The following is a 25,583-nucleotide window of genomic DNA, read 5'->3' as shown; positions in this document are numbered from 1 at the left end:
TTAGCTTCAGAAATTAAGACGGAATTTAATTAATAATCGGACAAAAAAAGTGGGTTGAACAATCCATCTGTAGATAGCTTCTTCCCCTTCCAATGCTGGTACAGTACAGAAAACATGTTCTTTTGGAACCAAACCCCAACCAGTGAGTCATTTGTTGCCAAGATGAAAAAAAAAGAAAAAGCTGTCACATTTGGCAGAGGAAAGGAAGCGAGTCCATGGAAAGGATGGAGAAGGAAAGGCTGCAACAAAGACACCATTTAAATCCCAGCTGCAGGTACATGCGTCGTTTAGGAGCCAGAGCCACAGTGGACCTGCCGAGGACGGATGTTCAGCAGTAATGCTGCCATTACTTTATTAGATTTATCAGCGGACTACCAACTGGCCCATCGTTTCAAAGTCCATCGCCTCATGAAGGCGGACTAAGCGGTGGAGCGAGGGTTCAGACTGACAATAGCACCAAAAACACTTCCAGGACTAAACGTCACAAGAGACACTGGGGCTCGTCGTTTACATCGTTCTAGGTCTCGACCACCCGCACCTTCACCATACAGTCATCTAGCAGGAATGTGAGCACTGATTGGATTGATGTCCATGGTTACAGCAATCACTGAGCCACTTGAGAGAACGCTTTAGTGTTTCTTTCACAGCTGTCAGTCTGAACACAGTAGAAGGTGTCCAGCAGCACAACTGTAGAAGTGAGTCTAATCTTTCCTGTCTTTGTCTTTAACAGCCACGTTCTCTAAAACGCTACCTCAGATCACAGTTCTGCACTGTGCAACTTCAAATATGTGATTGTGATTTACAGGGAGAGCCCAAGTAATAAGCAAAAAGGACAAAACAAAAATAAACAAGAGTTTTGGGCCAAAGAAGAGGACTGTGTTTCTGAAGAAGTCTAGTTGGGGCTTACAGCTCCCAGTTCAGGCTGTGGAGACCTCATACTGGATCTCTGTTAGCCTTCTAGCTTAGCATTAGGAAGCCAGTCAGCCTTAATGGAAGGGGGGGGGGGGGGGGGGTTGGAACGGCTCTTCAGTAACAAAACATAACCATCATCTTACTTCCATAATAAATAAAAAAAATTATACCAAAAGAAAAAGAAAAGCGTGTCAAATCTTACTCAATGCAGAAGAATACAAGAGAAAAACATTTACAAATAATAATACCTGCAGCGAAAATGAAACTTTCAGTGTGTTCTTTTTAAAATGCGTGTCATTGCTCAGAGACACGGACCAATGGCGGGGGAGAATTTGAAATATAGCAGCTGTTGTGTTAAGTGTGCTGGATGACAGCTCCAGCCAGTCACAACAGCTGTTCAGCTGTTCCTGCTTCTGTGGTAATTCATCTTATGTTTCTGTATACATTTTTCTTTTTATAAAATATTTTATTCATACAATCATTTCTTTAACTATAGCAACATTACTATTTTAATTTTGAGTGGCAAGATATCAGTCGCACATCACCTCATAAGAACAACAGTATATAAACAAATGCAGAAAAAAGGTATTCTGTATCCATTTGAGTATGTCTCTCATTTTGCTTTTCAGTTCGTCCTGTGTCTGTACACCTGTCTCGTCCGTCAGTCAGTGATGAGCCAATAGGAGTATTGCTGGTCCTGGTGGGGGCGTGTGATTGGTACAACTCTGAGCAGTGGCCTCCGCTGGCTGGCCAGCAGGAGGGCCCTGCGTGGCACAACAGGCTGGACGTCAGCTGGCATCGGGAGGCCTCACGCCGGCCCGTTTACAGCTGGCTCTGAGGACACGGCACTCTGGTCCAGTCTGGGAGGACAATGACGGGGAAAAGGAACACGTCCATTTTTGAGCGACAGGACAATGAAGGAGCGGCTGTAAAGTATAGAAACGTTTCTCTGCTCGGAGTGCAGCGGTAGATCTGGAAACCCTTCCGTCGGTCACACAGACATTAGAGAGTCACACTTACTTGGCCTCCTCGACGGGCGACATCTCCTCCAGAGGACCGTTGGGAAGCTCGACGCTGGGCCGACACTTCTCACTGCTTACAGGTGGGGAGAGGAAACGGTTAAGATGGCCTAGACTCACATCCACATGTCGTTTGTGTCACTAATGGAACAATACAAGATGGAGAATTCTGGAGAAAGACGAGCTGCATGAGTTGATATTCCTCATCTGAATGAGACATTAGATCAATAGGATCTATAAAACAGAAATGTATGATATATGTGTATACGGTGATATATGTTTTTGTGGACAAAGCTGTATGGAGCTCAGACTTTTACAACAATCAATTAATAAATTGACGTGTGTGTGTGTGTGTGTGTGTGTGTGTGTGTGTGTGTGTGTGTGTGTGTCGTCTGACCCTGTTTTGGGACAGCAGGCTGCGGCTGGGCTGTTGACACCCGTTCTCTCTGAATCCACACACTCCACTACCGAGTATTTCTCTGAAGAGGCACTCTTCTCTTCATCGCTGCAACACACAGGGACGGACACACACACACACACACACACACACACATATATATACACGTACATCAATACCATAGGAGGTGACCCGCACCACTGCGTTCCCCACAGAAACACACAGAACACAGTGAGATGTGCACGGTGAGGCATGCTGGACGGACACACAGTAAAAACAAAGGATGGAGGGTGTTGGAATGGAGCAGCATGTAGGAGAAGCATCAAAATGTACAGCAAATGGAGAAAGTCAACTGTTTGGATAGGATGCTGTCGATTTTGTAGTTACAGAGCCAAATAGTAGGCAGGCCTACCAACCGATTTGGACACTGATTAGACCCAAATTGCCAGCCGTCAGTCTTGCTTTGTCTCAGAGAACCACCAATAATCTTGATGAGGCCTCAATCAAAGCAAAACGCCCACAAACATCCAGATAGAAGCTACGGTTTGAGACGGTACAGAATGATTCAGCGCCTCTTGATTTTACAACAATAAGCGCCCAATTACAAACCTATGGTACGACACAATATCATTTACACCAGCATCTTAATACTTGGTTGAAAATCGTCTTATTGACACATAAATCTTTATCGTTACTGAATTTATAAACAGGGACACGACCACTCTTCATGAACTTTCACTGCTCAAAAGAAAAGCGTTGTTCTTTGGAAGAAATAAACCTTTCATAGGAGGTTAAGGAAATTATGTGTTTTTATAAATTTACAAATTGTATTTGATGGAATAGCATTTTCCTATGAACATAGAACATTATGTTACGTAATGAGTGGATTATTATTATAAATGTCAAAATAGTCATCATTCATATTAACTATTATGTCAATATGCGGTCAAAACTGATCATTTCAATTAATTTTGTGGTCACAAGTGTGTTCAGTCAGAACATGATGAGCAGATCTATCCAAGACCCGTCTTAAATACATAAAATATAAATATTCATAAAGGTCCTGTCAGTCATGGTTGACTGCTGTATAATGTCCAGTACTGTGACTGTTTGCACATTAGAATTTGTTAAGCAGCTTTACATTAAATTTGTCCATTTAAATCTTAATAACTCATAATCTTGAAATGGAGACAATAAGTGAGAAACCAATAAACCTAGTTGTGGAGTCGTAGAGCCACTTTCACTTGTGTCATTTCAAACTATAACTCGGTGTTTAATCCGGTTGGCTTGTTAAGAATGAAGCCATAAACTAATAAACTCACTTGGACAACACCTTTGGTAAGAACACATGCAGAATGGAGATAATGAAATAAAAACAAACAAGGAGCTGAAACCAAAGAAGAAGATCAAAATTGGGAAAGAAAAGTTGGTGGTTGACGTGACAACAAGACTACATCACGGCTGCAGGCTGATCTCTGATTGGCTGTACATACCGATAAGATTTCAAAACTCTGAAGAAGACCACACCCACAACGCACAGCAAGAGAGAGAGGAGGGGAAGCTCAGGTTGTAAGTGTCACTCAGGTCATCAGACAGTTATTACTCAGACAGACAGACGGTATAATGCTGCATCAACACGGGGACAGGAGGACAGAGGACAAGCAACTGGAAACCTGTGGACCTCCCTGTGGGAGCACTGAGACTCCAGTATCAAACAGCACTGTACACACGTAGGAGTCGAGGAATTAGTGGAGAGTGGGGGCTGTAGTCAGGTAGTGTGCGGAACTTTAGAGAGCGTGACAGGAAGTATGAGGTTAGCAGTAACGTAGCTACGGGGAAGAAATCCTACAACAAACTCATCAATTATGTAGAGGGCGCTTCATACTCACAATATAACTCTAAAGCCCAAATACAGAATTAGTGACGGAACTTGCTTATGTCATCTTTATGTGCCGTTCTGTTACGTGAGCTATAACCACCACATATTACTAGACGGTGAAAGAATGAGCACAAAATGTAAGACAGCTGAGCAGAGCTCTGGCGGTTTAGTCTCATCATGACCTAGAAACTGGCTTTGCTAGTCTGTGCTGGTGTGTTGGTGTTTCGTTTGCACGATGCACGGATGGGAGGAGGGGAATGGAGGTCCATTCGAATGAGGAAGAACAAAGCAAGCTGGCGGTAATTTGGTGAGAACTGGGCCTCTCGACAAATGTCTCAGAACAAGTGTGTTTCTAGTGTAAAGTCACACTGCTGCCGCTATGGGGATTCTGTCCACAATATAAAATGCACAGCATTGTGGACCGATGACTCAAACGCAGGTAAACTATTTTAGTAAACAATTTTAGTAAACACTCCAAATAGATGCGTGCGAATGGCCTGGGGCCCGTCTCGGATCCGAGTGTTAAATACAACACCACCTCCACAGGAACTGTGACCGAGTGATCATGAAAACAGACGTGGAAGACTAATGAGACATCTCGAGTAGCCACTCTGGGAAACGCACCATAGCGTAAGAGTGAATTCCAGTGATCCCCTCCTGGGTTTTTATAACACCAGGATGATAACTTAACTTTAGCACAGAGAGCCATGTTGTGTTTTTTTGTGTATACGTGTTTGGCGAACCTCTTGAAGACGGCGGTCTCAGTCTTGGCGTCGACGGTGAGGCTGACCGTCTCCTTCATGGAGCCGTTGATGACCGTCTCCGTGATGCTGCGCTGCTCACAGGAAGCCGTTTCCTCCTCCGCTTTAGGTCTCCCACAATCCTTAGCTGAGGTGGAGGAGGGAGAAGCCACACTGGTACCCAGCCAGCCATCACAATCTGGGGAGGGGTGACAATAGGTTCGGATCTTAACACCTAAAAGACTCAGCTAACCAGACACTAGGGCCCATCTCTCCTACTAATCTGACTTTGGGGTAATTAGAGTGTGTGACATCATACACATTAGCTCGTGTCACATTTCAGCAACGCGTGTCCAGGTTTAGCTCATCACAGTGGCACACAGATATGCAAGAGTGTGTGAATATCTTATGGCTGTACATCTCACCTTCAGGCTGCATGGGTGCATTGACCCCCAGAGGGTCCATTGTCTCTATGCTGGTTTCCATAGCAACAGGAGAGTTGCACCTCAGAGGGTCTTTGGGGCTGAAAGAGAGCAACTTCTATTTATGAAACACTCAAAGACGATGAGCTGCAGCACTGCAGGCACACACTCACAAACTGACCCAGAGTCTGTTGGGATGTCCTACCTGACGGGGGTGAAGTTGGAGAAATCAGCCCAGCCCGTTTCAGTGGAGGTGGCGGGAGGAGTGGTGGCGCTCCACGCTGCCTCTGGGACGTCTTCTGTAGAAGAGGGTTGGGGGGACAAAGCAGTGGGGGCAGCAGGGTTGTTGGGGCTGGAGGCCGGAGCTGTGGACGTACCCGTGTCCATGGGGATGTCATCAAAGTTGGCCGTCCACACAGGCCCTAAAAGATAATGATGATTATAAAACAACATGAAATCAGTGGGAAAAAGTAAGGTGTTGAACGCACCGCCGCTCCTACGTGCATGGACAGAAAACATAGTTATTTCATAAACCATCAGCACTGTGTGCAAAAACCTAAACTGAAAATAAACCTAATCATAGTTCTTACATAAGCCCTGAACCCACGTGCCCAATTTAATTCATTGTGAATAATCTGAACTGGGCTAAATCTTATTTGAATCCTAAACCCCGTCCAGGCAGAAGGTGCTCTTACTTGGGTTCACTCGTTACAGTTATGTCCTTCGGGTTGACATGTAGTAGTCTTGGGTACACCAACCTGTGTCGACTTCCATCCGGTCGTCGGTGCTGGGGTTGGAAGCTTCAAACGGATCTCTCTTCCCGTCCTCCTCCTCCGAGTCGGTGCTTTCCTCGCTGTCCGTGCTGCCTGAACTCCTGAGATGGACACGGACACACACACGGACACACACGGACGGACACACACACACACGGACGGACGGACACACACACACACACACACGGACGGACACACACACACACACACACACACGGACGGACGGACGGACACACACACACGGACGGACACACACACGGACGGACACACACACACACACACACACACACACACACACGGAGACACACACACACACACACACACACACACACACACACACACACACACACACACACACACACACACACACACACACACACACACACACACACACACACACACACACACACACGTTACTTCTAATCCACTTCTGACTTCATGTCATTACTACTTATTGCACTGCTTGGCTGTTAAAAAGTATGCAGCGCTGGCAATTGATTTAATCATGGGCTGACTTTCTGTTAACTATCTGACATCAACATATTCTCAATTATTAAGTATTAATTGCTTACATTTGGTGTTGATTTTGGCAGCCCCTGTGGACCAAAGGGCTAGTGTTTCCATGAGCACCCCCACATGTAGAAACTACTACTATATAAAAATAGCCAATCTTTTTGCCAATGGTCTCGTTTACTTAAGTCAGTTTTACATTAAAAAATTCCTTGTAGGAACTTGAACTTAGAAATGAGTTTGTCTTTAAAACATTGAGCGAAGAGGAAATGTTTGGGTCACTGGTTGAGTAAGATTTCACAAATGTCATGATAACCATTCAAACTTCTCGGGTATTTTATAGACAAAAACCATGACTGATAAAACGATGACAGATAAACCAATCCTTTATTAAAAAGGGTTAGTCATCTCTCTAGTTCTTCCACTAGAATATTAAACTATATGCTCCATACAAACTTCTGAACCCCAGAAATACACAGTGTGCTCAAGTGTACCAACTTATACTTTGTAATGAATCCTGCGTTTGGTTGCACAGACGATTTAAATGTACTTTTTAAAGTAGAAGGATGACGACTTCAAGTTTTTAAAATCACCATTGAAGTATATTCAGTATGACATTAAAGAGGACCATTTTGAGTGTTAGCTCCATTGTAGTGACCCCATCCTGAGGTTTCTTCTTTTGTTCCTGTTCCGATGGGAGACCCTTAAAGGACGGAGGGTGTTGTATGCTGTACAGATTGTAAAGCCGCTATACAAATAAATTCCCTTTAATTGAGAAGTAAGCCCATTTCTGAATGGTTTCTGAACATGTTGGCAGGTTCACACTACTTCAAAAAGGACTGTTGAGACTTGGTTTTGACGTTACAGTTAAGGTCTCAATGAGGACGGACACACACACACACACACACACACACACACACACACACACACACACACACACACACACACACACACACACACAATATATATATATATAGAAAGACAAACGTCTGTGTGTTTCACTGACCTGGGGCGTCTCTGTGCCTCTGGTGCAAAGGTGACATCCTTCTCATCCCAGATATCCTCCTCGTCTGAACCGGCGTCTTCAAACTGCTGGATTTTCTCCTTACAGCGCGCCTCAAACAAAGCTATATTTGCCTGTGGAAACACACAGGAGCCACACACTTAGACACCAACTCTTCTTACATCTACAGCACGTCCACATACAAACTAGGGCTGAATCCTACAGAACAAAAACGCCTCTCAAGACGAGAAGCAGACGTTAACATGTACACCTGCTAGCACAACAGCTTCACAGCGGGCCTCAAACACAATATCTACGTACGCTGTTACACATTGAAAAACAATGGGACAGCATTTGATCAAATCAGGCTGTGCTTTGATACATGTTATTTGTGCCAAGCTTTTGGTTCAAATGCAGGCTAGAACAACGTTAAAGAGGAGTCCTCATCTCACTTTCTAAATGAATGTTGAGTGACCTCAGCGAATACAAAAACATGCCATACTGACAAAACAACACATTTTCATTTGTTCTATGATTATTTTACTCTCTCCTCTCATTGACTATGTATGAATTCAAGATTAATAATCAAAGTACTTACACTTTCATTTGTATTCAGAGAAAAATTGATGTCTGATATTCTATCAAAGGGAATACTGCAATGTTAAAGAGAACAGAGTTTAGTTAAGTTAGGGTCGTTAGGCATCCACAGATATGGAAACACAGGCAGACAGCTCCAACACGTCATGTTCAATACTGAAGGGATAACTGACTCTAGCTCACGCCAGGTTCATGGTCACAGAGAGATAGGAATGAACAAACACGACTTTGTGTTGTAAACTGGCCAAAGAAAAGCTAAGAATCATACATGTAGAGAAAGAAAACCAAAACGGCCACTTTCAACATTGCTTAACGGATGGCAAAGTTTCCCCAAAAACATTATGTACCACAACATGTAACATTTAAAATGGTTGATCAAAACATTTGGGGGAATTATTTGCCATTTTACCCAAAGTCAGATGAGAATAATATCAGCTCAAGGATTAGCCTAGCTTAGCACAAAGACTGGAAGCAGAGAAAAACTGCCATCACAAATGATTATCAGTTAATCTGCTGGTGTGCATTTGATACTACATGCATACATTTTGTTCAGAATGTATAGTGTGTTATTGTGATTAGCCAGCCATGGAACCTTTCACACAGTCAGAAATAAATGCTCATCCTGGTCATGAATTTGAGACGGAACTTTCCCATCAGGCTGTGTTTCGTGTGCAGTGAAAGTCTGATGTGCTGCCTTTCAAGATGAGGCTTGTATCAGGGGATCCTCCTCTAATGATTCTACTCGGGGACGTTTAGGGAGCAGGCCGGATATGTATACATGAAATCTGTAATCATCCTTAACGTTCACGATTAGAAATAAGGCGAGCCTTCCTTTCCACCAGATACCGGTACAACCGCCTCTACTGCCCTCCAGAGCGACGGACTCGGTTGACTGAGCGGTGCAGGAGACGCTCCACAGGGCGCTGGGATTTTATAACTCAACTGTGATCAGTCTGCACAGTTATACTTTTGACTGTGTGAAAATGCAAAGTCTCACAGGACATTATGACTTGTTGGAAGTACTTCTTTGTGAACATGCTGCGAAGGTGAATTGCTTCACATTTGACTGAGCTACGCCAGCAGTTTCCCCATGCTTCTAGTTTTTGTGCTGAGCCACGGCTAATACCATCCGGGGCCTGTGTAAGAGCTGAAAGTCTTTAAGTAAACTCATATGGAACATCTCAGCTGACTCCGGTAACAATGCTCGTTTTCTTTTCAATCCTAATGTTTGCTTTTAATAAGCTCTGTTAGAAGTTCAGAGATTACAAACAGCTAGAGAAGCTTCCACTTTCCAGTGGGAACTAAATTGAATCAGACTGTGATAAAGTAATAAACAGAAGTACTAAAGAACAAGTTAGATTATGAATAAACCTGAAGTCCTATCCACACATAGACCCAACTAACTCCAGCACCATCATCTCATACCAGCCTACAAACCCCACACACTGGAATGTCTCCATCTAACCACCCTATTACTATTACATTTTGTGCATTCATGACAACTGGAAAGTATCTGACCTATACGCAATGTGTTTCTTTAAAGCACAGCAGGGGTGCATATGATGTGCAATGAACATTAGTTCAGGCCTCGGATATATCTATATAGATACATTTATATCTTAGTGCTGGGCAAAGATGAACATTTTTCGCGTGATTAATCACATTGTTATGTGCAAAGTTCAATCATGAATTAAAAAGTAGTGTATTGCGCACTTATGTTTTAAAAGTACTGCTATATGAACAAAAGTGCAATAACATTTGGTTTGCAAACACTTTAAACAAATAAGGTGCTTTTTAACAACAGTATTCTCTTTACACACTGACAGAACACTGAAGACTGTGCGCGATGTAGGGGGCGTGTTCAAAAGACAGACGTCTCGCAGCAGCGATCATATTTCTTGTGTTAAGTGTGCTGACTTTATTTGAAACGTTCCACTGCTGTGCAACATGAATAAAATGTTCTGTGCACGTTTCAGCAAAATGTCTGTCTTCCGTTTTCATTACAGTCAGAGCGTGTGAATGCAGCTCCCACTGTTCATCAATATAATGCACTGTAACTCCGAGGTGATTATGGTTACCCAGCAATGTAACACGATAACGCGTTAAGTTGCCCAGCACCAATATATCTATATATAAATATATATCACGTCCTCTCCTTGTCGACATTAAAAGGTCAGATACGTTCCAGACATCGACTGCACAGATGGAAGACCACCAGACAGACCTTAACTAGAGTGAGAGCATCATCAGGCACACCAATACAACAGTTCTTCAAACTACACTCTTCAACCTCTCAATAGTTACCCTTAATGTCACCTTTACATGAAATAGCAGCATGCAGAACTGACAGAAATGTTGCTGTGTGTTCAATCTACCATTTCAACCTTTTATTATTGACGGTTACCATTTATTACTATTGAGTAGGGAAGGGTATTGTTTGGGTTTTTTCCAATACCGGTGCTAAAACGATACCGGTGCCTAAACGGTGCCTGAACCAATACTTTAAAAAAACAAACACACAAAACAATGATTGACGACATTAAAGAAAGGCTTTTTTTTTTATTGCCAAGGCAATTTGTTTTCTTCAAATTGAACAATATATTAACTGTTTGAAGTATACTATAAATATAAATAAATACAAAACACTTGGCTTCAAACTACAGCTTCAAACTTTTTAACTTCAAACTATGAACAATATATTAACTGTTAACAACAGTTTACAGTATACTTAAATAAATATAAATAAACTTCAGCAATTCTTTTGCAGAAATATGAGCATATTTGCCTTGGCACCGAAAGGAAGCAGCGAACATATTTCAGTTGGCTCAGGCACCGAAATCTGCATTGCGTTTCGGTCCGGTAGGTACCGGTTGTATAGGAACCGGTTTTCGGTACCCAACCCTACTATTGAGACAAAGTATTTTAGTAGGACACAACCTCCAGACTTTGCATCTTAATCTATTGGAGATGTAATGTGTGCGAGTGAAAAACTTCTTTAGTAAAACAATTAAAAGATACAAGAATTAATGTCAGGACTTGAAGAACGTTTGTATTGGTGTACTACTCGTTTCCCCCGGCTCACAGTCTCATTTTGTCTGATATTGCTAAACCCAACATCTATGTAAAGCGAGAAATGCACTACTTCAAACAACAAACGGTTTAAAGTGAAGCAGACATTTGAAATGATTGATCAACTAACAGCCATCTCCCACAGCCATTGCACAAGATTATACCCAAACCAGCTCGCCCTAAGGAAGAAAGAAAGGGACAGCACACGACAACAGTAAAGCTGGATATTATGGATTCTTCTCTTTAAGCCATATTTACTATTTATATCAAAAAGGAAATAACCTTGGAGGTAATTAGTTTTAATGCCTGAGCAAAATTTCTGCTTGGGCAACAGCCATTCCTGTTATTGCTCTTTTTCTGCAGCAAACTGAAAACGGTATCTGTTCTAATCATAACTTCAGATCTATCTAAATTAGGCTGCACAACATTGAGATTTTCATGTCAACAAGAAAGCTTGGAATAGGAATCAAACAATATTCTCATGTTATGACATGTCATAACGATGGGCCGGAGAATAAAGCACTTCAAAAAGATTTTTCTAGCCTCAAATGAATATGCCGTTATTGAATGAATACATGATCCCGCCCCACCAACTTTGTCATGTCGTAGGTGCCCTGTCCCTTCAGTGTTACACAGCAGTATTTAGACAGCAGGTCCAGTCATGCAGGATGAGTACTCACTCCACAACATCGTCCTGATCAGCAAACTCTTCGTCATTGAAGCCGAACTGCTCAATAAAATTGGACGTCATTTGTTGCATCTGATAATCAGAAAAGGCCTGGCAAAACCCAGGACCAACGATAATGATATAGTCTTGGCTCTACACAAAGCTGGTCATTACTTGCAGTACAGAAAACAGCAAATACATTTATGTAGTAAAAAAAATGTGGAACATGTAGGCTAGACAGGTTAATAGCTAAAAAAAAAAAAAAAAAAAAAAAAAAAAGCAAAAACATGCATTTACAGTCAAATGCCAAAATGCTTTTACATTAGTTTAAGAAAAATATCAGACAATTCTATTTGATTTAAAGTAACTGTAAAGTCTCCTAAAAACATTAGTAGTTAAGTTAATTAATTCAACACATGTTCAAGAGATGTATATTGTTAGAGCTTCAGAAAGACTAATGAATATTTGTAGATCAGCTGGGCCTGCTTTGTGTGTGTGTGTTTAGGTCTTACTTGTTGTAGAGAGGAGTCCTGGTGAAAGCCATTGTCTTTGAAGTCCACCTCATCGTCACTGGAAGAATGGATGTGGTGTGTATTGACCTACAGAAAGAGATGCAGCTCTCTTGACTGTGTGCATACTACTCCACACTACTGAACAGGCACAACTGGCCCAACATTGTGTGCTAACATATGTCACTTTTGATATTTGCTTGTGCTATCCTAATCTAAGGCTTTCTGAAAATGTGCCGTGGAAGAGATGGATCTGTACTTTAGAGTCACGATTTCATTTCAAATCAATGTGCTGGACTACAGAAACAAAACATGGCGCGCCGTCTAAATAAAAGCCCAGTACAACCAACATGTATAGCGAAATAAATATTAAAGCTCAATGTCAGTGCTGATGTCCATGTGGTTACTCACCAGGTCAACAGTGTTTCTCTTGTTTGTGTCAGACAGCTGCCCAGAAATAAAGGCCTCCCATTTGTCTCTGTCCTCTGCTGGGAGCTCTGTGTCACACAAACACACAAACTCATCTTTATATTCTGTAGAGAACTTCAAGAATGATGCTCTTAACGTCCATTGCAGATACCACTAGTTATGTTGATAAACACAAATAGGCTGAGGACAGAGCCAAGTGAAGCCACAGGAAGAGTTACCAATACCAACACTACTTCACAGCCAATCGTCTCACACCGAAAGTCAAAGATGAAGCTAATTTGCGAGACAGATGAGGACGGAGAGCTATGAGCCCTCAGACAGAAGCGAGTCCTTACCAGAGATGAGCTGTTGTATCTGTGGTCCATTCGGGCCTTTGTCACAGTTATGAACTATAGAGTTGGCTATTCTGGTCAGGTGACCCATATAGCCTCGTCGGCGACCACCTTCTGCCCTAAAACAAACGCATCAACACAATCATGAGAACGTTCCAGTACTCTGACTACTAAACCCAAGCGTCACTCTGTTAACTATTCTGAACCATGACCAGCAGTGACACTAAAAGGAGCAACGGACTTATGGTTTTGTTGTTGACTCTTTTCTACTTTGGGGTGGGGGCTCAACATGCTTTAACCTCTCTCACACACCAGAATTGTTTCCGTGACGAGTGCACAGGTGCCGGTTTTTACGCTTCGTGCGGATAGCGCACACACACACACACACACACACACACACACACACACACACACACACACACACACACACACACACACACACACACACACACACACACACACACACACACACACACACACACACACACACACACACACGCCTCTGTCCTCGCTTTACCACCTACTCTCCTCATCCCTTCGTGTGTGTGTGTAGACGCACCTAAAAGTCACGTGTTTGTGGGCAACCGCTACCTAAATGGCGGCGTCTGCCGTCTCGGCGCCTAGTTCATACTCACCGTAGTGAAGCCGGCGCGAGGGTTAGGAAAACGACGTGGACAAGCCTGCGTGTCGTGCGCAAAAAGGGTCCACAAGTGGTCGCAGCTCTTGGTCATGCAACTATGAATTTTTGGAACTTGACTGTCACAAATAGTTCATTGATAAAAGCACTACTTACACGTCTAGGGCCTATATAAAAGGAGGTCCATTTGTTTTTAGATGCTTTAGAAACCAGTGCTTTAGAAACCAGTGGGGTCAAATTGTTTACAGGACATTCAACCTTCGTTTCTTTAGAATACATGTAATACTTGACTTCTTTCTTTACACGGCTTGTACAAAAGCAATAAAGTGGTCCATGAATATGAGGTACGAGTTTACAGATAAGTATAATTCCTCCTCGGCATTGTGGGAGTTTGCTTACGGTTTCATTCGTTTTCTTTTTGCTTCCCAATAGTTCATTTAGTTTGTACGCCCTCTGGTGTTTTAGATAATAATGCAGCAAACGGCGCAAAGAGTAAAATGCCTTCAGTGTTTTTTTTGTAGGTTTGTAATCCCGAGGGGTTAAAAAACAACAATAAACAAACATCTGAATGCCAAAATTGCAAACCGAATACCTGCCCAACTAACAAATAACCAAATATTGAAGTCCAGCCGTAACTCTACTACAGCAAATGATAACTTGATGATGCATAGTTACACCTCGACAAAGACATTTGCAGCAATACTCACTGTTCCTTCTCATTGGAGCTCCAGGCCTCTATGATTCTCTGAATAAACTGGCACTTTTGAAACAGCTGGTGGAAGAAAATATGAGGACATTAAACAACCACTTCAGCGTGCCCATCATGTAGCGCACACTGCTGCTGTGTCTGACCGACCGACCCACCCAGCCCAATTTTACATTAAATGCATCATTGTGTTTATATTTGTACCTATATAACGACAGCTTTAGTTTGCCATAGAACCTAGAGGTGAAAGCTTGTGCAGAACCTCAACAATTCCATCACATAATAAGGAGAGACTTGAGAAGCGATTGAAAGATCTCTTTTTCTCTCATTATTCTAATCTTACATGTTTGATGAGGATGCTCTCCCTGGCGGCTTCCTGCTCTGTGTCTGGCTGGATGTCAGTGGGAGCGGGGGGCATAGCCAGAATCATGGCTGTGCAGATCTCCACTTGAATGTGGAGGAAGTTGTTCCAGATGTATTTGAAATACATATCCTGTGGAGCAAAAACAAAATCGAGACATTAAGAAATGGTTTGGTATTGTGATCTTTGCTTTAAGAGGTTACTAAACCAAAAAGTCTTTGTTTTTCTAGTTTTCATAGGATCTTCCCTTCAGTTCAAGTTAACACTGTACATTTGTTCCCGTTGTGTGGTCACAGTGACAAACAGCCTTGTTAACCAACCACGGAAACCAATCTCCAGTTTAACATCATTATCGAAACCACAAGTGATTAAAAGGTGAAAATGTGCAACTCACGTATGCAAAACTACAGTAAGAGCAGCATCTCATTAGGTTAACCTCAACTAAAAAGTAAAGAATCACCGTTTGTTGGCTGAGAAGGCAGAAACACTACGGGGTTTTAGTGGTAGTCTAACTAATGGTTCATGTTTCTTCATTTTCTAATATGGGAGAAAATAGTCTCGGAGACGGGGAAAGTTCGTTTATTTGTTTGCATTTTAGAAAATACTTTATTTACCTGTGACTACAACCTGAAAATGAGCATAATATATGAAATGTGAAAGTGAGGAGATATAAAAGGTTTAAGTTTGTAGCATAACAAATCTGGGTATTTTTTTTGCGCACAGGTGTGGCTTTATAAGGAGGGCACACACTGTTCTATGAGATACAGTACGTGGACATGGTGACAGTTGTTGATCTATTCCCTTAAGGTGCAAAGATCACACAAAAAAAGAAACTGATAGGGCTCATTCTGTGACCCATAGCTGTGTTGAATTAGATAAAGCGTACTATGGACTCTTTTCTCGTGTATACCTGATGAAGACATGATGTCGAAACGTTGTAGCTGCACTCAAATGTTTCCGGGGCAACAAGTTCAAATAAAAAAAGACAAAACATACTTGAAAAAAAAAAAATACTATTGAGCATATGTAATTTAGAACACAATCTCAGATTGAACTCTTCAGCTTTGTCACAGTTGTGACCCGTCAGCCTCAGTTACTTAAGATCTCACTTTAGTAAGTTTGTAACAGGGCAGTAAGAAAAGGAAAAAAAGAACTAAAACAGGTATTACTCACGAGTATGACTCCCAGCGTGTTGAGGTTAATGAGTTCTGTGTTGATGCTGTGCGTGTTGCTCTGCAACAGACTGGCCACCAGTCTGACCACATTGAGCCTCGTGTTGCCCACAGGAGGGTCCAGCACCCCCCACGTTGTCTTCATCACATTGGCCTGTTGGTGGAGAATAAACTCTGCACAATAAATCCACAACAGACTGAATACTTATAGTATGTGGTATACTGTCACATACTCATCTTCAGCTGCTTTCTAACAACATACCAATTCAAACTAAACTGAAAACAGCTGACAATGGGTTAATAAAAGGGTTACACAGTCCCATGCAGACTGCAACATTGAAACATTGTCACTTCAGTCAACAAGACATTTAGTTTGTTTTAAAACTGCTTTTTACCTTCGGGGGTTCCAGTAGCAGCTGGTGAAAGTCTTTGAGTCGGGGTCTCACAGCCTCCAGGATGCTGTGGTTGACTGAGAATGAAGGGTGGGACATCCCAGGGGGGCAATCCATATGACCCTCAAACCTACAATGTAGAAAGTCACAACCTGGTGAAATAGCTCACTGAGAATAGCGAAAAGTAGATTTGATCTAAAACACTTGAACTTTAATCGTTTTTCATGTGGAGTCATCGTTAACTATTTCTTGGTGATGTATGAACACATGCCACACTTTGAGCGTTACCTCCAAGCAAAGCGGTTTGGATAATCTGGTTGTTTACAACCCGTTTGATCATGTGACTGCTCACGTTTCTGTCAGACAAGTGTTGTTGCTGTGTTCCCAGAACTCTTTGCTTTTGGGAGTAGTTATATGCGACAAGTAAACTATGCAAATACAATATTGTATACAGTGTAATACTGCATCAAACCAAAAAGATCCTTTGACAAGTTGGTATAAAATCTGACTTTATAACTAATGCACATACAAAAAACATAACAGTCATTCTTACTTAATGGTTTTCCTTATTTCACATTTTCCACCAATCTCATCATCTACTCTTATATAAATATATATATATATATATATATATATCCATTTCAAATCAGGACGTCAAGAGGGGTAGAGGCCACAGGACGTACGCTGGTCTCCTTGTCTCAAACAATGTGAGGAGGATCTGGATAACACTGACGATTGCAGACTCCTTCTTCTCCTTGTCGAAGATATTAGACAGCAACTGCTCCACCGTCTCCTGCCTGCGGAGGAGGACAGACATGAAGATGAAAGCAGCCTTCAAAGTCACTTGTCAGGTTTGTAGTGCAGAGTCGGTTTTTAATAGCCTACTAGGCAAAAATGACAATAGCCATTGTTAGAATAAATGTACTATCACATTGCACAAAATAAACTGACGAAAAGCACTGGTGAGCATATATGAGCTAAATAACTGATCTACATGAAAACCACTACAGTAATTAGAACCTAATATTTAATAAAGTGAATAAAGAGAACTCTTACAGCTCTGAATGTTAGAGTTATTGTATATAAATGCATGCATACTTTTCAAGTGTGGACAGAAGGGGGTCTGGATCGGAGGAGCCCTGGACCTGGAACATCTGGTCTCTGCTCAGTCTGATGATCTCACACAGTGACTGGGAGGCATTGGAGTGTCTCTGAGTCAAGAAAGTTGGATAAAATAAATGACAATAAACCATAAATCTAATATTCCTGAACCAACTTATAGTAAACTAAATAGGGCTGGGTATCAGAAAACAGTGTCATCCAGCACCAACCAAATTATGATGCTGCTCCTCGGTATCAAAAAACAGTGCCAAATGTTTGTGCTTTTTCTCCATGAAGTTTGCTGGAAGTGATGCTACAGCCCCAGTGTGTTCTATGTGGGGTGAGCACTTCGCCAGACTCCGTTTAAAAAGTAGCCTTTTAAATGCTAGCGTGCTTGTCGGCAACCAGCCGGCACTAAAAGTGACCTATTGTCTTTTCAAATTAGTGCTGTGGATCGAATTAATGCCGATATGAAGAGCGGTTCATGTGGATATAAATATTTAAAAACACGTTTAGTGATATAGAATTCAATGAAGCGGTATGAAACATTGTATAAACAACACACAGCCCTACACAAGAACCGATACTACATTTTGAAAAGGTGACGGTACTCTTCTACAGTACTGCAGGTACAGGGGATCAAGACTAACAGGGTTTTTTTCTGATAATGCTACATTGTAAACAACTCAGTGTTGAAATCTGTAAGGGGAGAGCTAGTTAACGTTAGCTGATAGCAGCCGGTGGGCAGCAGTCCTGCTTGGCTAAATAACAGAGCTAACAGCTAACATACAGAAGTTACTTATTAGTTAGTTAGTTAGTTAGTTAGTTAGTTATTTTTATGCATTCCAGCTCTACTCAGTAAAATGAGTATTGGGCAGAGGTAAATTCTTGTTATCATGATGTGTTCAAATGTAATCTTGCCGAGAAATTTGAGGCGGACCATCAGGGATTATGAATTTGCAAAAAAAGTATGCAAAGTATGCAAAGAGTATTAAAAAGGAGTGTATGTTGAAGACCATGGGATTTATTGTTTTGTTTTTGACTGTGGTGTCAAACTGAATATCAGGAATTGTGGAATTTTACTGGCATTGACTACTAAATTTGTGGTATAGGTGACATCCCTAACACATTATTATTTATCTTGATGCAGATTAAAAATGACTACTACAATAAAATGGACTCTATCTGCAGGGTTTAATAGCTTTATGATTCTTTGTAATGTGGGTGAACTGATCCTGAAATGTAAAAGTGGACAAGCAAATTCTCTGACAACAATATATAGAAAGCCACATTTCCACTTGGGAACAGTAAAATATATCTTTAATGCAAACCAGACTAAAGCTTCCCTGGCTTCAAGAGCCCACAGACGACTTAAATATCCTGGTGACCAATGGAAGAAACAGTGAAGAGTGTGTGAAACTCACATCCTCATCTTGAGAAGGTTGCACCATGTCCACCAGTCTCTGAATCACCTTCTCCTCATTCAGCCACTGATAGAGGACAGAGAGCAGCACACACACACACACACACCATTAGGACGACAACCAAGAGAAAAACACCTCCAGCGTCAAGTATAAGTGACACGTTTATCAATTAAAGATCCCCTTCATGTAGCAAGTATAAATCCACATTTCTGAGTCTTTAGTAGCTTTAGAAAAACACCTTACTTTTATAAAAATAAAAAAAAATAAAAGAAAGAAAAAGAAAGAAAAGTAGTAGTTTCTAGTCCTCTGCTGCCCAAATCCATGTTGCCAATTAATCCTAGTAATTTATCTTAAGCAAGCGCCTAACAAGAACATAACTATGAATTACCAAACAAATGCATTTCGTAAACTTGCGTGCATGTTGATAAAAGCGCCTTCAACATTTTCTGAATAGAAATTAGAAGCAAAGACAGAGGACACGCCAAGACCTGTTGGACCTGTCCTCAAGTACAAAGGCTTCATGTCGATGTGTCCGGTGCGAACAGCAGCACGCACTCCCTTTCGTACAGCATAACCCAAATGACACTTGTCCTCACGAAATGTTTACTGAACTCTGCCAGATCACAATGAGCAAAATGGAATTTGCTGGCGTGTTCGTGTGGGCTGTGATGATCCAATTCAAACTGGGAGAAGTGAGCAAATATGGGCTGTAACGAGAAAGTGTTGTGTTGCTACCCACGTTGAGAACGTCCTGTCGTAGCTGTTGTGGTTCGATGCAGGTGAGCATTCTGAGCAGCAGGTCCATGATGGCGGATGTCCCGATGTGTTTGATCATCAAGTCTACAAAGTCCTCCCGCTTTCGCAGAAACTCCACTATCTAGAAACGCATGCAGACAAACCGTACACACACACACACACACACACACACACACACACACACACACACACACACACACACACACACACACACACACACACACACACACACACACACACACCTTACAATCAGTAGAGAAAATAAACGGCATTGTTCCCTACAGGTCTCAAATATCCTGCTACAATGGAAAAGACTTTAGAGCATGTGACCCGATTACTGATGAATATTGCTTTGACAACTTGGATCCTGTTATCAGATACAACAACCTCTTGCCGCCAACTTACCTGTTCGGGCTTGCGTCCGATAAGAATGGATAGGACCTTGGAGAAGAAGCTGGCCAGGAGCGGGTTGAGAGGCGGCTCATTCTGCAGAAAGCCATACAGTTTTATCAGCAGGTTCTCATCTTCTCCCAGTCTGTCGTTGATCTGGCCCACGTCGGATGTAAGCAGCTCACATGATATGTTGGGATACCTGGAAGAGAACAAGAGCTGCTCCGTAAGATTGTTACAACACGACGGTTACAATACTGTGGTGCAATGTTTACACTAGCCACCACCATATACGTAGATTCTTCATGACAGAGGCAAGAGATTTCAAATACTGTAACAAACTGCTGGTAGATGCCAAGAATCGTAAGCGGCGGAAGAAAGAATTTCAAGTCAAGATACTTTGATGGATCTGATCATTTTGGGTGCCCAGTTGTAAACTACCTTGTTCTTGAAGGCTACCAAAAGTGGGTTAGCTTAGTTAGTCCTCTCTAACTAATGCTACTGACCAGAAGAAAACAATGTACTTCAACATACACTCCTTTATTACCCTTTGCATCATTTTTGTTGTGCAAATGTATTATTAATCCCCGATGGTCCGCTTCAAGTCTCTTGCCAAAACTCACTTTTAAAAGATTACATTTGGGCACATCATCATAACGTTATGATTAACATTTTGACATCTTGAATGCATCATGATGTAACTCAATGCAACATCTGTACTATAGTCGCTAGCTCTGTTATTTAGCTAACGTGACCCAACTCTCCTCCTGCTGATTTCAAGACAGATTTGTTGTCCACAATCTAGCATTATCCTGGAAAACTTCTATCGTCGCCCAGGACAACAGGACGGAGTGAGTCTCAAGCACTGATCCTACAATACCGTAGATAAACGAGTAACGTCATGTTTCCAGAACTTTGGCATTGACTTGGTACCAAAGTATCGGTTCTTGTGACATCCCTAGTTCTGAGCATCACTCTCAACCACTGGGTGCTACTAGCATCAATATTAAGGCATAGGATGGACCGTTCTTCTCATATTAATTGAGGCTAAAACAAAGTTACACACAGTTTAGCACAAGCTTAACAAGAAGATAAAGAGAGTAGGCAGGGCCGGAAGTCAACAAAGCAAGTAAACAAGAGATTAAACTCGCTGTGTGTTCCATCGCGGTTATGTTGAATACCGTAAAACTCTCAGCTCATGGTTTATTTTGGAGACAGGTGTTCTGGAGTTTTTAAATCTCCTTTACCACCTCTGCATTGCCTCTTTCGGATCCATACAAACAGTAAGTTGCATTACAGTAAATACAAACAAAAACAGTAACTTGTGTTATCGTTTCCTTTTGTGTTAAAATTGCTTCAAACAATTATGTCTTTTAATCTCTTATTAGTGTAATTTGCGCAACTTTCATGGTTCTCAAAAAGCAGTTTCTCCTGTTTGTCAACACAACTGGAAGCTCCATGAAATGCTTTGTGGTTCACAGATGTGATGGAAGCACAAACACAAATGTCCAAAAAGGGCCACATAAACTAAGGAATTTGAGTTCCTTGTTTAGTTCCTGTGGCTACTTAGTTTCTGGAACTATTCGCTCAAAAAAAGGGCAAATGACCAAAATTCCAAGATTCGCACAATTGCAAGATATGCTGTCCTCCTGTTTCAATGGCAAAATATATGGCTGAAATACAGTGCTAAGACTTAAACAGGTGTCTACGTAGGTGTCAAGTTGTAAATCTCTCTTGAAAGGAAACAAAACAGATCCTTTATTTTGATGACTTCCCCCCCCCACCCCTCCCCTCCTTTATCCTTTGCTCCATTTGATCTTACTTGTATTTAACCTTCTCCTCAACATCAGTACTGGGTTCCTGTGTGATGTAGGTGACCAGGTCCTCCATGCACTGTGGTCTCAGCAGGAAGTCAACCAGTTTGTGGTTCTGGGCCTTGCACTCCTGCAGGACGTCATCCTCATCCATCACCTCTGTCAGAGTCACATCCTCCTTCTCTAACAGCGTGTCAATGTGGGATGTGGTGTGGAGGTCAAATTTCCAAAACATGTTGGCTATAAAAAAATTTAAAAAAAGTGTGCAAACATCACCAACAACACGGGTCATTAAAATCAAAACAACCTTCCATCAGAGGCTATCAGAATACAATAATTGCAGAAAGTTGTCTGACAGCTCTTTCTTCTGCCTACCTGTGAGTATGTTAGAGTCCAAACAGCGGAGCTCAGGTTAAAAAGAGGTGTGTTCTAGTCTTTGGGAGTTGTGGCCCATTCCAGGCTAGCCGGATGGACAGACAGGGAGGCAGACAGCGGTGATGGACAGACTGACAAACCACACATACAGCAGATTAACAGCACACACCTGTGAGGCAAGAAAAAGACAGGGACATGTTGTTAGAGAAATATTTCACTGCTTTTGGATATTATTACAATACATTCACTCGTACTACTGTTCAACGATGCCCAGTACTGTTACAACACACAATTAATTAATGGCTATTTAAATTAAGCTAAATGGACTTGTACTTGTATATTTCTTTTCTAGTCTTCTGACCACTCAAAGCACTTTAACACAACATGTCACCATTCACCCATTCATACACTGATGGAGGGGCTACCATGCAAGGTGCCACCTGCCCATCAGGACCATCTAGCATGCATACAACATTCACAGATCCTGTAAGAAAACATTAAATTCTGCACTCCTCAGCACAATTAGGAAGCCATGATTGACTCAGCTGAGACCAACAGTCACATGACAACAATTCAGTGAATCTTCTACGGCATTGCGTTTTTTCATTTTTAGGATTTATGGCATGGTTACAGTGTTATACTGCACAGAAGACATTTTTGAGTTCCCTCTACTTCTAACCATGAATGTGCCGTTTCCATACAGGTGCAGTACTTGTATATTGTAGTGGAAATCAAGGCCACAGAGAGAAAAATGTGACCGGAGCAAAAAAAGAGCTTGGGGTTCAGAGGGTTAACACACACTTCATACACTGATGGCAGCACTGGTGGCCATGCAAGTTGCCACCTGCCCATCATGATCTAAACACGTTCAAACCAATGGCACAGCCTCTAGGAGCCATTAGGGGTTCAGTATCTTAAAAGGGTCCGAGGTCCACCAACTACAGTCTCAGCAATTCCTGAGGGAAACACTTCAAGTGTATTCAGTAAAAATGAGTAAAGGTAAATTATAATGTTATCTGAGATATTCCACTAGTGCATTCAATGTCCAGCTGGGTGAAAACAGTATCCAGCTAAGGACCTGGGCCAGAGGAAACGCATTTTAAGTGGGTGGTCTCAGGGTCATACCTCGGGAAATTTTAGGCAGCAAACACTTCATTTCCTGCCTTCTGTTAATGTTTTATGCACCAATTTATGGTGGATATGTCTTTATTCATGTAAAAGATAAACAAAAAAATCCTTTTGTGTTCTCTGCAATATTATGAAAGAAGAAAGTTGCCTGCATCCTTTCACAACGGCTCCAAATGGACTCGCCTCGTGGGTTTGATATGAAATATTATTTATATAATACTTTATGCCAACCAATACATAATATTACAGGAAACCAATAAAAAGGAAAGTTGCTGTCAAAAATAGCAATATGACAATATTTTCGGGCCTCACGCAGCAACACAAGTCAAGTCCCAGTTAAGCTTGGTCAGACAATACTTAACACTAAGCACAGATTCCTTAATTACAGTGAGGGATTAAACAAATTCCAGTTAACGCCGCTAGATTTCTCCAAGAAAAACCATGTTTTATAACCAGGTTATTACCATACATATAAACCTCTTCTCAGAGTTTCTGATTTAAAAAGATTTCCCCTGTTAACTTGTTTTCTTGTATGTGAACACAGCGATTGGCTGTGTACAGCATACACATAAAGAAGGGGAAGTGTGCACTGGTACATTAACCACATTCCAACTTATATTGAATAATAATGAGAAAACAGCAAATAATGTTCAATAAACCCAACTGAGTCCAGCCACTGAACTGTAAACTAATAAAACCACAATGTTGTTAGTCATGATCGTACCAATTACGTGTGTGTTGTTTGTTTCTCTTTCTATGTGAATACCTTAGCAACAGCTGCCCATCCCTGGCAAAAGTAATACATCCATAATCACATAAAGTCTTGATTCTCAATCAAGGAATGAAATATATCCCTCTACCAATAGCGTCTGAATACAACCACATGACAGTGAGAATAAACTTAAGGCCAAAAGCAATATAATCCTCTTGGCCACCCTGCGGAAAACAGCTGTAACACGGTGTCTTATGGGATGCCAGTCACGAGACCCAAACAAAATCGATCTAGGCACCAACTAGCTACTGACATTTTAGACACATTTGACAAGTTTTCAATCTACATACTGTGCGCATGCCCAGATTATTAGACAACAGCATTTTCCTTACTTATATCAACAGAGCTGCAAAAGCTTAGAAACATAGACTTCAGTATTGTTTATCATCGTGTTCCGAAGCAGTTGAAGACATCGGAAAACGCACATTATGACATTAGTATGGCAGTTAAACGCACGCAAAGTCGGCGTTCCTGAAAAAAACAACAGTTAACGTAGAGCTAGTACCGAACAACGTCAGAAAAACATCCAACTCTAATTCTGACTAAACATGGTCTAAACTCAAGGCAAGATCTGATTATTCAAGCCTGGCTTATATAAACGGTACCAACGACTTACGTTATTTACGTTTTGCTGGCGAAATATTACGTTTGCAGTAACGTCAGTACATTTACGTACCAGGGCCCAAAACAGCTACTGCTAACGCAACAGAAACGCACCGGCTCGGGCAAACAGGCTAACGTCACTAGCCATCGTTAGCTCTTGTTAGCTAACCTGGCCACCTAAAATCAGGACCAAACTACCGTTAAGGACCAACGATACGTCGACCTGACCGGTACCATTGAGATATGACACTAACGCTCATTGAATGACAACTTGGCCAACTAAATACCGCTATGGCTTCACGGTAGCTACTAATACTGATATGAAACGTTAACGTCTAACGTTACCCTGTCCTAGCTAGAGGTACAGCAAGAGCGACTGACAGCATAGTGTTAAGATGGCCAAGTATGCTTCTTGCTAACCAGCTAACGTTAGCCGGCTCCCTACAGACTGCTGGCTAATCGTCTCTTCAGCACCAACCAAGTGTATGGGCTGGCAAGTGTACCTACCGATAGACAACGGTAAACGGCGAGTCTCCAGCATGTAGCTTATCTTGCCATCAGCCCCAGGCCTTAACAAAACGAACACTGAGAAAACACGAAATTCCAGAGGAAAATAACGCGTTTAAAACTGATTCTGACAGGCGCGAAAAGGTAGACCATCGGAGGGCACTTTTCAAGATGGCGGTTCCGTCAA

General features: G+C 41.8%; 1 protein-coding gene across 7 annotated transcripts; it reads right to left on the bottom strand.

Annotated features, from left to right (window-relative positions):
• On the bottom strand, positions 1 to 25,583 carry ppp6r3 (protein phosphatase 6, regulatory subunit 3). Of its 7 annotated transcripts, none has more exons than XM_068723964.1 (25): positions 25,397 to 25,583; positions 22,387 to 22,555; positions 22,020 to 22,251; positions 20,213 to 20,399; positions 19,791 to 19,928; positions 19,052 to 19,117; positions 17,625 to 17,737; positions 17,210 to 17,323; positions 16,530 to 16,656; positions 16,136 to 16,288; positions 14,945 to 15,094; positions 14,603 to 14,667; positions 13,262 to 13,377; positions 12,909 to 12,994; positions 12,501 to 12,587; positions 12,002 to 12,099; positions 8,254 to 8,308; positions 7,659 to 7,789; positions 6,128 to 6,243; positions 5,575 to 5,791; positions 5,373 to 5,470; positions 4,951 to 5,146; positions 2,329 to 2,436; positions 1,933 to 2,007; positions 1 to 1,772 (listed from the first exon to the last, which is right to left on the bottom strand). In XM_068723964.1, the coding sequence occupies exons 3-25, from the start codon at positions 22,244 to 22,246 to the stop codon at positions 1,721 to 1,723; spliced, it is 2,775 nt and encodes a 924-aa protein (XP_068580065.1). In that variant the 5' UTR covers positions 22,247 to 22,251; positions 22,387 to 22,555; positions 25,397 to 25,583; the 3' UTR covers positions 1 to 1,720. The 7 variants fall into 7 exon arrangements, with proteins under 7 accessions (XP_068580065.1, XP_068580066.1, XP_068580067.1 ...); XM_068723965.1 differs by having other exon boundaries at positions 1,933 to 2,004; XM_068723966.1 differs by having other exon boundaries at positions 12,002 to 12,081.

Source organism: Cebidichthys violaceus, unplaced genomic scaffold, assembly GCF_023349555.1.
Source record: "Cebidichthys violaceus isolate CVI_PGR_0920_01 unplaced genomic scaffold, fCebVio1.0.p SCAF_3, whole genome shotgun sequence".
Classification (NCBI taxonomy): domain Eukaryota; kingdom Metazoa; phylum Chordata; class Actinopteri; order Perciformes; family Stichaeidae; genus Cebidichthys; species Cebidichthys violaceus.
This window is presented reverse-complemented; position numbering and strand designations above follow the sequence as displayed.

Excerpts from the sequence above, each read along its gene's own strand:
- ppp6r3 (XM_068723964.1), bottom strand. The coding sequence starts at position 22,246 with ATGTTTTGGAAATTTGACCTCCACACCACATCCCACATTGACACGCTG. Across the intron at positions 19,929-20,212 it reads TCGGACGCAAGCCCGAACAG|ATAGTGGAGTTTCTGCGAAA; the intron begins GTAAGTTGGCGG and ends ATGCGTTTCTAG. Across the intron at positions 17,738-19,051 it reads AACCTTCTCAAGATGAGGAT|AGACACTCCAATGCCTCCCA; the intron begins GTGAGTTTCACA and ends TTCTTGACTCAG.